We start from the raw sequence: 14,382 nt of genomic DNA, 5'->3' as shown, positions 1-14,382 counted from the left end.
ATAAAATGGGTAATTATTCATTTCTGTGGACTTTAATTTTGTATGTGTATGAATGATATATGATATGTGCTTAAAGTGCTGCATATATTCACAAAAATATTATTTCAAACTATTCAACAGTGGTCGGTTTCATTTCACACTTAAGATGTGTGAGAAATAAAGTGCAACATTTGGAACTATATAGAAAACAAGAGGGCCATGATGGCCCTATATCGCTCACCTGAGTACCATTGCTCTTAATGATAAGATCAAGTTTTGACATAGATCACATTGGCATACACTTTAAATATCATCAGGATAAATATTTTCTTGTAACAGTCCTTTTTGACCTATGGGTCAAATACTAGTCATAGCCAAACTCCATACCAAGTCTGGGGGTCCTTGGCTCAAATGCTGCATTTTTGTACTAGCATGACTATTCCTTACCCTGGAAGACTTCAATAACATTTAAAACCAGTGTCATTAGATGCTGCTGAGGTACATCCATTTACATAAAATAAAGGGAGGTAACTGGTCATAAATTCAGTCAAAAGTTATCTACCCTGATTGTTCGAGTCCATCTGATGGAATAAATGACATTTCAAATCAGTATCTTCATTGGTTACCGAGATAAACCCATTTTAACTTGAAACAAAGGGAGGTAATTTGACATAAAATCAGTCCATAGTTTTTAACCCTGATTGTCTGAGTCCAACTAAAGACAATAATGAAATTTCAAATGTGTCCTATAAATACTTACTGATATAAATCCATTTTGATTAAAATAAGGGGAGGTAATCAGATACAAAATAACTCCAGAACCTATGATTAGATCTGACAGATTCATCATGGAATCCATGATTTATTGTTGTTGAAGATATTTTTTAAGTTTGTATCAGATCAAACCATAAATGAAGTCTCTATATGGCTGCAAAAGCAAAAGTAGCAAATTTTGGACCTTTAAGGGGCCATAGCTCTGGAACCCACCATGGGATCTGGCCAGTTTTCGAAAGGAACCGAGATATTATGCCTATACAAGTTTTGTGCAAGTTTGATTAAAGATGATTTCAAATTGTTGTCTCAATCTTGTTCAAAAGCAAAAAAAAAGCAAATTTTGGCCCTTTAAGGGGCCATGACTCTGAAACCCATGACTGGTCAGTTTTCGAAAGGTACCATAATATTATGCCAATACAAGTTGTGTGCAAATTTTATTAAAGTTGATTGCAAAATGTGGTCTCTATCATGTTCACAAGCCAAAAATGGCAAATTTTGGCCCTTTAAGGGGCCATAACTCATGATGGGATATGGCCAGTTTTCAAAAGGAAACGAGAAATTATGCCAATACAAGTTGTGTGCAAGTTTGATAAAGTTGATTGCAAAATGCTGTCTCTATTGTGTTCACAAGCCAAAAATAGCAAATTCTGGCCCTTTAAGAGGCCATAACTCTGGAACCCATGATGGGATCTGGCCAGTTTTCGAAAGGAACTGAGATATTATGCCCATACAAGTTATGTGCAAGTTTGATTAAAATCAAATACAAAATGTGGTCTCTATCTTGTTCACAAGGAAATTGTGGACTGACGGACGACGGGTGATCACAAAAGCTCACCCTGTCACTATGTGACAGGTGAGCTAAAAATGTTGTGATAATATACTGTGACAAACAAGATTTCACCTGACATCGGCATTAGTTCGACTTGTAACAAAAAGCATATGTTAGTTCATGTGAATATTCATAATAAAACATACACTTAGTATTAAATCATCTGTCTTTCTTATAAGCTCATATCAAAACCAGATTTCTGCACTGTGCGAAAAAATAAGAGGGTCATGATTGCCCAAAATTGCTAAACTGAACCATTTGGAACAAGAGCTGTCACTTTTGGTGACAAATGCCCCTGAAGCATGCCCAAGAATGCTACAGTTGTCTGTGCAAAAAAAATCACACATCATTTTGTGACCTTGACCACAGAGACCCGGGTCATAAGCATGACACACCTCAAATAGGCTATATACCAATAAAAGAAATTGTTCTTTGTTTCATATAAAATTCAGCTACTTCAGACCAATTTTGTTACAGTTTCTAGATTTTCACTCCGTCGTAGACCTATTTTCCACAAGATATCCATACATTTGCTTCAAGAAAATGAAAAAAACAAGAGCTGTCTCCATAGGATGACACATGCCCCCGATGGCACTTTGAATGAATAGTTATGGCCGATGTGAGAGTTTAGGACCTTTGACCTACGGAGCTGGGTCTTGCGCGCGACACGTCGTCTTACTGTGTCACACATTCATGCGTAGTTATTTTAAAATCCATGCATGAATGACAAAGATATGGACCGGACAAGCCCATCAATGCACTATCATGAAAAATGACCTTTAACGTCTAAGTGTGACCTTGACCTTTGAGCTACGGACCTGGGTCTTGCGCGCGACACGTCGTCTTACTGTGGTACACATTCATGCCAAGTTATTTGAAAATCCATCCACCGATGACAAAGATATGGACCGGACACGCCCATCAATGCACTATCCTTTTACGTCTAAGTGTGACCTTGACCTTTGAGCTACGGACCTGGGTCTTGCGCGCGACACGTCGTCTTATTGTGGTACACATTCATGCCAAGTTATTTGAAAATCCATCCATCGATGACAAAGATATGGACCGGACACGCCCATCAATGCACTATCCTTTAACGTCTAAGTGTGACCTTGACCTTTGAGCTACGGACCTGGGTCTTGCGCGCGACACGTCGTCTTACTGTGGTACACATTCATGCCAATTTATTTGAAAATCCATCCATCGATGACAAAGATATGGACCGGACACGCCCATCAATGCACTATCCTTTAATGTGTAAGTGTGACCTTGACCTTTGAGCTACGGACCTGGGTCTTGCGCGCGACATGTCGTCTTACTGTGGTACACATTCATGCCAAGTTATTTGAAAATCCATCCATCGATGACAAAGATATGGACCGGACACGAAAATTGCGGACAGACTGACAGACCGACAGACTGACAGACCGACGGACCGACAGACGGTTCAAAAACTATATGCCTCCCTTCGGGGGCATAAAAAGGGGTGTTGAATAGTATGCAGTGAAATGCAAGTCAACTGAAGTCAGGTACCCTCATATTGCCGCATTTCAGAAAGCGGTCCGCAGAATAAACACCCTACTTTCGTTTTCAAGTAAACAACTCGAAAACATGCGAGTATTAGCATGAAACGTGTCCTATTTTATGTAAAACCCATTCCTTGAGTGAAATAATGCCCATTTGGCCCCTGATTTACGCGCAAATGCGCGAAAAATGGAAAAATTAGGATCTATTTATTAGGGACTTCTTTCGACTACACCACAGAAGCACATTTTGGACCGAATTACTGCATTATAACCTACAATATGGTTAACATTTGTGTCAAATTATTTTCAAATCCCTTGATGAATGTCAGAGTTATTGACCAGAAAAGAAACAACCTTGACCTTGGAGCTAGGGGTCTTGGTCTTGCACATGGCATGTCATCTCAATATAGGAAACATTTATGCCAAGTAATTTAAAATCCCTTTATCAATGGCAGAGTTATGGACCAGACAAGAAACAGACCCTGTTAACCTTTAACCTCTAAGCGTGACCTTGACCTTAGAGCTAGGAGTCTGGATCTTGCACATGACATGTTGTCATATTATAGTAAAATTTTATGCCAAGTTATTTCAAAATCCCTTCATGGATGGCAGAGTTATGGACCGGACACGGAACAGACCCTGTTAACCTTTGACCTCTAAGTGTGACCTTGACCTTGAAGCTAGGGGTCTGGGTCTTGGGCATGACACGTCGTCTCAGTATGGTGAACATTTATGCCAAGTTATTTCAAAATCCCTTCATGGATGACAGAGTTACAACCCAGACAAGAATTTACACGGACGTACGGGCAGTGCGACTTTAATAAGCCCACCTTCGGGGGCATAAAAAATTCTAGAGGTCCATGCCAGGATGTTACAGACCAAGTTTGCTAACATTCTGACCTCTAGTTTCACAGGAGAAGATGTTTAAGCAAAAATGTTGACGCAGATCAAGGGACACAGCATGACATATGCTGGATCATTCTGGCCTAAAATAAATAAAATATTGTTTGTTTCCCCTGACAGACGAACAAAACAACAAAGAAATGCTGCAACCCAAAGTATTTTATTGCAAGATCCAGTGAAATATTATTATTTCTTCTAAATTAAATATTTCTAGGTTTAATAGTTATGGGATGAAAACAGAAGTACAACTGTACTGGTATAAAATGTCATTCTTGTCAAAAATGTAAAAATATTTCTGAAAGTGCCAATAAATTTCCGTGTCCATGTTTGTTTTAAACACTAGTTGACCTAGGGTTAGTTTACATAATTTTAAATCACCGGTTGAAAAGGGTGGAAAAAAACAGATACACAGTTTGCCTAGAGAAACTAAAGACAACATCCAGTGTCAACTTCTGTCAATTAGAAATAACTGAGAGTGGAACAGGGACATGGGGATATTTTTGTAATATATAAAAAAGATATATAAAATGCATGGGAAAAAAGTTAAGTCTACTGTTTAGTAACAGTTTATTGTGAATTTCCGCTTTATTTTTCAACTCCAAGATCCTGATAGAAGTTAATATACACAATTCTAAATGTCTTCAGACATTTTTCTTTTCATTTTAACATCTAACTATTAATAATGTCATTTTTGTGACCAAAATGCATTTTTCGCCCGAGGTCATACTGGATTCCTCAAATTGGGGCCTATGAAAAATTTAGAAAAAAATATTCTTTTTAAAAGTTCAGGTATTTTACAGGGATATGCTGCTTTTATGATATAATCTATTCATGAGATATCATGAAAGTTTTATAACAGCCAGATTAAAATTCAAACATTTTTTGGTGTCCTAAATGGCTGAAATGTACAATGGAAAACACCCATTCAATCATATTTAAAGGTAAGTTCAGTGTTAGTCAAGATACTTTGAAACATAATGGTCCTTTTACCATCACAATCATGAGTTCTTTAGAATGATAAATAATATGAATGAAATTGTAATAATTATATTTAAAGAGAAATCAAGGAAATACCAAAAACTGTAGTCAAAATATAACCATTCAGTACTTTGTCAAAATACTGTGAAATCATTATTATTCGTGGGGGATTAATTTTCGTGGATTTCGTGGTTGAGCTCAACCACGAATTTAAGTTCCAACGAACAAATTGTGTCCACGATAATTTTTAATTGTACGCAAAGTCGCCAAAACAGACAACATAACCGTTCGATCTTATCCGTAGTTGTATGCATGCGGCAGTACCAACCTGCAGCTTTCGTGTAGTTTATGGGGACTCCATAAATGATAAACATCAGCATGCGTAGAAACAAAACCGTCTATTTCATTTAGAAATGTACCCGTGGTTTGTTTATGACATGTTTGTCAAAGTGAAAGTAGATACTAAAAATAGAAGTTTGACGTAGCATCACGTGCCAACCACACTAATACGGCTGTTATTTGATTTTTTTCGGCCCCGCTATGCAATGTTTATACACATTTTACTGACATGTAGTAAAATACTACGCCTTTGGAACTATTAAATATTACAAATTAATTGTTAGATTTGTATCCAATGCATTAATATCTAATTTACATTACACGTTTCTTGGTAGGAAATAACACATGCACAAGTTCAACAGCTTGTAATTTTAGATGCAGACGCGCATTCATTTTGAAAAGAAAAGATCGGACCAGTTTATAATAGTTTATGCAAAGAGCTATAAAAATGTATTTTATACTTCTTTGGTTTATGTAAGGATTATTATGGTTATACTAGTACTACATTACTTTAATCTATTATAGTTTGTTTTAATTTGCTGTACAATAAGTAGTTCTTGTTTAAAAAACGATCAAATGATCAACTTTATATTTGTTTCGATTATGAATGCGTATTGTGCAAGTTGCTAGGATTTTGACACTTGTTAATTGGCGCCAACTATTCTCATTGAATATTTCACAGTTTTGAAAAGTTTTGCAAATTTGGGGTCGTATAATTATAGATAATGCGGTCGTTAATTGGCACATGATCACTCACTAATCTCCCGAGGCGTAGATTGCAAATTCGGTAACCATGGTAGCGCTGTTTGACACGTGTAGGTTTAACATGTAAGGACAGAAGTACTAGTAGAACTATTCCTGTGGAAATTATGATTTTTTTTTCTCAAAAATTGAAAATCCACAAATTTAGTCCCCACGAAACAGCCGTTTTGGCCAAAACCCAAAATTTCGTGCCAACGAAATTAAATGATTTCACAGTATGCCAATATCTGTTCAGTTCTTTTACTTGAAACAAAATATTTTAAATAAAAAATATTTGCCCTAACTGGCATGGGTCATGGGCGGGGGTGGGGGAGGTATTTTTAAGGTTGGCCCCACAGAACAAAAATTAAATTTAACATTTTTCAAGTTTAAATTTCAAACTTAAAATGTTGAAGAATACGGGGCCCCTATTACCTTATTCTTGTCCATTAGCTTTGTACAGTAAGCAATGTACACTTCTATAGTACTGGACTCATTCTTGACAGTAAGACCTGCAAAATATACAACCGATTTTAGTAGTCATGGTAAAAGCACAGTTGTTAACTTTACATTAAACATTTACAAAAGCACTGTCCAACTATCAAGTCAGCTGTCTCGAAAAAAACAACAACATTATTTTAATTAATATAGAATGTGCATTTTCAATGGACTGTTATGAAATTTTCACAAATTTAAGTTGATATTTCTGACAGACTGGTATTTTTTCAGTTCTCTGCTATTCTCCACGCTACTTAATAAACCTGTCAAGTACGTCATTTTGTATTTTAATGAGACAAGGACAATAGTGGTCATGTTTAAAGATTTACAGCAGCAAACTGGAGAATAACAGAGATCTGGAAAAATACAAGACTTAGTCCTTTTTTGGAAATACAGAGATTTTTTGGACCGTTTTTGGGGCCAAAATTCGGCCCCGTTCCCCTGTCCAAAACTTATCTTTTTCCCCCTATTTCTGATTTCTTATTTTTACATATCCCAACCAACAAAACCCTTTCTAGATGTAAATGATAATTAACTGAATTAAAACATGAGACAATGTGCTTTTAAATCATTTTCTGTTTTAGTGAAACGTATTTTGGAAAAATATTGCTTTTATCAGGATGCAATTTTCCCGTATTTTAGTGGTTATGGCACAATCCCTATTTTAGTGGTTACAACATTTTCCCCTCCTTACGGGCCCAACCACCATTCCCCCAAAACTTAACAAAAAACGCTGAAATATCGTCAACTTTAATGTGTGAAAATTTCATAACAGTCCATTGAAAATCGATTATTAATGTAACAGCAGGCAGTTAACCTAACCAATATACCTGGATTCTGTATTTGTAACAACCTGTTCTCTGCTAGTAACTGCCAACTTCTCCATATAACAGAGGTGGAGTATGAATGATTTCGGACACAATTTCTTCTATCAAATCATCATGGAGAATGTCACCTTGTCCAGGGATCAAATTTAGGACCCTTTGTGCACTCCCTGCTTAGCTAAGTGGGTGGGCTTAACAATTTCTAAGCATCTTGTACATGTACTAGTATAATTTAGGTAAATGGCCACTATGTATAAATTAGGGATGGCTAACCAGTTAACTGAGTACTCACTCGGTGTTCCGAGTATCGATTATGAAATTTAGTTATCGAGTACTCGAAAAAAAGACTAGAAACACGTCAATTTTTACACGGCCGTTTAAACGACACCAAAGTGTCTACATGTCATCTTTTGGATCAATAACCCAGATTATACAAACATGAAGGTGTGAATTGATGCACACCCCTGACAGGTAACACTTGTTTGCAAAATCATGATCGCTGTAAACTGTAATTAGCTGCTTATTGCAGAACCGCTTACATCATAAACAATTAGAAAAGTACACCACACCTGTGTGAAAATGTAAAAATTAGCGGTAAATCATAAAGAACATATCCTTTATAATTCAAAAAGTAAACCAGTCCAATTTTATGCCGTCTTCACAGTTTGCCCCAGCAGTTTGGCTTAGCGTTTTATTAGTCACCAATATATAGAATCAATAAACTGTTATCATCTGTGTTGGTTTTACATTCTCGAGTTTTCCTTTAGTACAAAGTTATTATTTACAACTGTCTCCGACAACAAACGAGCTGTCGGAGGACAGCAACGCTCGACTATTCAACAGCCTTGTCAGCTGAATGATACGAAAGTCGAAAAAGGGGCATAATTTTGTAAAAATGCAGAACAGGGTTATGGAACCTGCACAGTGCTTATCAGCTCATGACAGTGGACAAATGTTTTAAGTTTCAATCCATTCCCGTATATACTGAGGTACAAGCTTACATACAGAAACTTAACCAAAAACTGCTAAGTCAAAAAAGAGGCATAATTTTGAAAATATGCAAAGTAGAGTTATGGGACCTGAAAAGTGCATGTCAGATCATGACAGCGAACAAGCGTGTGAAGTTGAAACAGGGACTGCGTTCTAGGCGAAGTTGAGCGATAACTTCGCTTTAAAATATTTCACTTCGCCCTTCCCGCCCAGAAAAGCGAAGTTCAAGTCGCCCTAAAATTGGATGAAAGGAAAACATAATCGGCAATAAAGTGCGCCGAAATTATACATCTCGGTTATGTAAAGTCTGTAAACACAATACGCAATACACAGGATGTCACAGGGAGGCACGTGCGGCGACACGTGTCCATGACAACAAAAGATGATCACTCGATTTCAGATTGACGCCGCCGCAGGATAAGCTGCTAATTGTTTGCATTTAATGTGATTGCAGTAAACGATAATTAAAGAATGAAGAGTAATAATTAAAGTTGACCGAATCTGAGATCAGAGAGCCCGAAAACTTCGTAAAACAGCGATAATTAACTTCCGAATTACAAACCTAATTACCTGTCAGTCGGCGCGTGGCGTGATTGACATCTGTCAGTATCTAATTTACATACGACGCTCCACCTACTGTCATACTTCCGTTTGTGGCGGCGAACAATTAACATTGAAATTGAAATTCACCAAGATTTTAATTGACAAAGCAAAACTAGAGACGCATATCGCGGATCGATCCGGCACACGGGACACTTTTTTTGTGTGGGTCACATTCGAGTTTTTCTTGATTTTCGCGGGTCAAAACACGGAACCTCGGGTCAACCGAACGCCCTCGGTACTTTATAAGGAGATGTCTTATCCAGTAATTCATGGTTTTGGATAAAAATCGTTTCGAAATTTTTATTGCCATCACAATGTAGACTACATCCTGACGTTTATTTTTCAATCGGGATCTGCTTACTAATCATTTTAATCTTCATATCTCTTTCATTAAAACATAGATATAAGTTAAATATAAGGCCCTTGATAAACTATTAAATTTGTTGTTTGATAAAAATAGCAGACAACTCTTTTAGTACATTTTGAAATGTGTTAAAGGGAGGTAATACATTTAACCAATTTTTAGATTTTTTATGTCAAAATACGTAGTTTTAAAAAATATTGACCCTGATTTTTAAGTCTTTTATCTACTGATCAATATAATAACATTTCATTGAAAGTTTGAGAGTTTTTTAGACTCTGTAGTTTGTCAAATTGAAGGAACTACATGTAAAATTTTTAAACTCAAAATGCTCACATAAGTGAAAAAGCTGCTCTAGGAAGGAAGAAATCCAAGAAATGTTAAGTACTGGTTATATGTGGAAAGATTTGTTGTGTCAAGTTGTCAAACATTTTTCAGTAAAACAGTGCAAATATTTACTGTATTGTTGAAACATTGCACCATTTTTATTTATGTCATAAAAAGATAATACTACAAATGGAACTGAATAAACATATTATTGTTATTTAATGCATGTAAGCAATGTCCTGTCTCACGTTTGCCAAACTTCTCCCAAAATTTCAAAACTTCTCCCTATTTCCCCAGGAGGGAGAAGTCACTTCTCCCTAATTTTCCAGGCTAAGGTAGTCCCTGAGTTGAAATCCATTCCCATTAGTGGGTACTGAGATACCAGCTTACATACAAAACCTTATCCAAAATTTTCTAAGTCAAAAAAAGGGGAATAATTTTGTAAAAAAGCAAAATAGAGCTATGGAACCTGTGCAGTGTAAGTCAGTTTATCACAGTGAATAAGTGTGTGAAGTTTCAATCCATTCCAACAAGTGGTTACTAAGATACCAGCTTACAAACAAAACCTTAACCAAAATTTTCTAAGTCAAAAAAGGGGAATAATTTTGTAAAAAAGCAAAATAGAGTTATGGAACCTGTGCAATGTAAGTCAGTTTATCAAAGTAAATAAGTGTGTGAAGTTTCAATCCATTCCAACAAGTGATTACTGAGATACCAGCTTACATACAAAAACTTAACCGAATCGGGACGCTGAGACCGACGTGGACGCTGACGCACAGGCGAGTCCAATAGCTCTACCTATTCTTTGAAAAGTCGAGCTAAAAATGGTTTTGAAACATTATATCACTGCTTACGGGAGCCATGGTGAAACAACTAATGATTTTGAATTATCTCTGGGGGCCTCCGTGGCCAAGTGGCTAAGATCGCTGACTTCAAATCACTTGCCCCTCATCGATGTGGGTTCAAGCCTCACTCAGGGCGTTGAATTCTTCATGTGAGGAAGCCATCCTCTTGGCTTACGGAAGGTTTGTGGTTCTACCCAGATGCCCGCTCGTGATGAAATAATGCACGGAGGGGTACCTGGGTCTTCCTCCACCATCAAAGCTGGAAAGTTGCCATATGACCTATAATTGTGTTGGTGCGACGTTAAACCCAATAAAATAAATAAATAAACTGAATTATCCCCCTTTAATAGTGAACAAATGCTAAATACGGCTGATTCTCCACTATTCTATTCCGGTTATGGAAATCACTTTTAACGAGTAACAGAGTACTCGATAAAAACAAGAGGACCATGATGGTCCTGAATCGCTCACCTCTTCCCACATGACCCAGTTTTGAGTATGACGTCGTTTTTTCTATTATTTGACATAGTGACTTAGTTTTGAACTTGACCTAGGTATTATCAAGATAAAAATTCTGACCAATTTTCATGAAGATCCATTGAAAAATATGGTCTCTAGAGAGGTAACAAGGTTTTTCTATTATTTGACCTACTGACCTAGTTTTCGAAGGTACGTGACCCTGTTTTGAACTTTACCTAGATATCATCAAGGTGAACATTCTCACTAACTTTCATGAAGATCTCATGAAAAATATGGCCTCTAGAGCGGTCACAAGATTTTTCTATTTTTATACCTACTGGCCTAGTTTTTGACCACACGTGACCCAGTTTCGAAACTGACCTAGATATCATCAAGGTGAACATTCAGATCAATTTTCATGAAGATCCATTGAAAAATATGGCCTCTAGAGAGGTCACAAGGTTTTAATAATTTTAGACCTACTAACCTAGTTTTTTACCGCACGTGACCCAGTTTCAAACTTGACCTAGATATCATCAAGATGAACATTCAGACCAACTTCCATACAGATCCCATGAAAAGTATGGCCTCTAGAGAGGTCACAAGGTTTTTTTTATTATTTGACCTACTGACCTAGTTTTTTAAGGCACGTGACCCAGTTTCAAACCTGACCTAGATATCATCAAGGTGAACATTCTGACCAATTTTCACGAAGATCCATTTAAAAGTATGGCCTCTAGAGAGGTCACAAGGTTTTTCTATTTTTAGACCTACTGACCTAGTTTTTGACAGCAGTTGACCCAGTTTCGAACTTGACCTAGATATCATCAAGATGAACACTCAGACCAATTTTCATACAGATCCCGTGAAAAATATGGCCTTTAGAGAGATCACAAGGTTTTTCTATTATTTGACCTACTGACCTAGTTTCTGAAGGCACGTGACCCACTTTCGAACTTGACCTAGATATCATCAAGATGAACATTCAGACCAACTTTCATACAGATCCCATGAAAAATATGGCCTCTAGAGAGGTCACAAGGTTTTTCTATTATTTGACCTACTGACCTAGTTTTTGATGGCACGTGACCCACTTTCGAACCTGACCTAGATATCATCAAGATGAACATTCTGACCAATTTTCATGAAGATCTCATGAAATATATGGCCTTTAGAGAGGTCACAAGGTTTTTCTATTTTTAGACCTACTGACCTAGTTTTTGACCGCACATGACCCAGTTTCGAACTTGACCTAGATATCATCAAGATGAACATTCAGACTAATTTTCATACAGATCCCATGAAAAATATTGCCTTTAGAGAGGTCACAAGGTTTTTCTATTATTTGACCTACTGACCTAGTTTTTGAAGGCACGTGACCCAGTTTCGAACTTGACCTAGATATCATCAAGGTGAACGTTCTGACCAATTTTCATGAAGATCTTGTGAAATATATGGCCTCTAGAGAGGTCACAAGGTTTTTCTATTTTTAGACCTACTGACCTAGTTTTAGACGGCACGTGACCCAGTTTCGAACTTGACCTAGATATCATCAAGGTGAACATTCTGACCAATTTTCATGAAGATCTTGTGAAATATATGGCCTCTAGAGAGGTCACAAGGTTTTTTCTATTTTTAGACCTACTGACCTAGTTTTTGACGGCACGTGACCCAGTTTCGAACTTGACCTAGATATCATCAAGATGAACATTCTGACCAACTTTCATAAAGATCCCATGAAAAATGTGACCTCTAGAGTGGTCACAAGCAAAAGTTTACGGACGCACGGACGCACTGACGACGGACGACGGACACCGCGTGATCACAAAAGCTCACCTTGTCACTTTGTGACAGGTGAGCTAAAAAAACGACGAGTACTCAAGTACCAAAATCGGTACTTGTTGGCATCCCTAATATAAATCTTCATTTATTACAAATAGCATACAAAAAATACTAATTACAGTTTTAACTGTTTAATTTTGTACCTGATACATTTGAGCCAAGAAGTGCGTTACCAAAACCAATCTTGTTGAGCAAGCCATGGCCTCTGAACCTGTTCATCAATGTAAAGCATTTAGAAAATTAAAATGAAGGTAAAATCAAAGCAAAGACAGATTGTTTGACAATGAGATTTTTAAAACACCATACAATCAAAAAACACTAGCTACCGTACAGTAGCCTGGACATTTTATTTCTATATATTAGTAACTATTGGTGTTGATTAAACCATTCTCTATGAAAATTTAATTATCAATTGTAATTGTACAAAGTCATGGATCTTTCAAGAAAATTGTTTAATGCTGTATGTCATTTTTACAATTAATTTCTCAAAAATAGAACTACTTAAAGATAAAAAATTCCTGTATTTTTTAAAATATGAACAGCACAAATTGGGACGGTCGATCGGAAGGACAGATGGACGGACAAGAGCAATTCTATGTACCACCCCCGCCCCCCAAAAAATTTGGGGAACACAAAAATAAACATATATAGTGTTTTTTTCTAATTTTAACTCTATATATGAATAAAATATTACCTTGATTTAAGGAATGTATATATGTTGAGATCTTTAAAATACCCTGAAAGACGTGGAGCTCTGCATACAATGTCATCAAATACATGGGGGATTCCAGACTGTGATATGGCAGTGTTAATTAAATATAGCAGTATCCCACTGAAAAAAAAATATAAAAGGAACAATGGTAAAAATTAATGCTGAAATTGAGATCAACACTGGGTGAAGAGTTTTTACCTTCAATATATGTACAGTCATGTATTACATACTTGTATCATGAATGGGAACAATTGTGTATAGCGTGAAAAAATTCTGCTTGTAAGAAAACACTGTGTTGTATTTCAATTTTTGGCAGTTCAGTCAAGCTTTTTTGAAAAAGACCCATTATAAAAGGTTCAAACTGACAAAGTCTAAAATGGATGGGGTGTATGTGGTAGGGTAGAGTATAAGGGTGCACTTATACTTCCTTACTATTGAGATAGCTTTTATAATAGCGGCATGATATAGTGTCCGCCTTAGGTGTGAGAGGTCCAAGGTTCGATTCACGGTCAGGACTGAAATATTTTCAGTCTGTTACACAAATAAAGGTAGTCATGCTATGATAATTTGATAAATGTATACATTAGATAAGTCTTATATGAATTTTTTTCTTCAAATTTTCCTAAATTCGTGTCAGCATAAATACCAGTTGTATTGTAGTTCTATGGAAAAAAGTTTTTAACAATAAGACGAATTTACCCTATATGGAATGGAATGTTGCAAGCACCATTGAACCAGATGTCACTTGGCAATAATGCCATCATTTCTTCATCTTCTCTGTCACTATTTTGAGGCATAGAAACTTACTTTCAGTATCAGTGGGCTGAAATAAAAAAATAAAATTCAATGAAA

General features: G+C 36.5%; 1 protein-coding gene across 1 annotated transcript in view; it reads right to left on the bottom strand.

Moving 5' to 3' along the window:
- The window catches only part of LOC123522866 (uncharacterized), a 46,345-nt gene that overhangs the window by 21,336 nt on the left and 10,627 nt on the right, over positions 1-14,382 (bottom strand). Inside the window, exons 2-5 of the mRNA XM_053546491.1 lie at positions 14,230-14,353; positions 13,513-13,650; positions 12,962-13,029; positions 6,505-6,581 (exon numbers count right to left, since the gene is read on the bottom strand). Coding sequence (XP_053402466.1) covers positions 6,505-6,581; positions 12,962-13,029; positions 13,513-13,650; positions 14,230-14,327 — 381 coding nt within the window. The 5' untranslated portion in view covers positions 14,328-14,353. The remainder of the gene's footprint in view (positions 1-6,504; positions 6,582-12,961; positions 13,030-13,512; positions 13,651-14,229; positions 14,354-14,382) is intronic.

The sequence above is a fragment of the Mercenaria mercenaria genome, chromosome 1 (assembly GCF_021730395.1).
Source record: "Mercenaria mercenaria strain notata chromosome 1, MADL_Memer_1, whole genome shotgun sequence".
NCBI classification, from domain to species: domain Eukaryota; kingdom Metazoa; phylum Mollusca; class Bivalvia; order Venerida; family Veneridae; genus Mercenaria; species Mercenaria mercenaria.
Note: the sequence above shows the minus strand (reverse complement) of the source record. Positions and strands in the feature narration are given on the sequence as shown.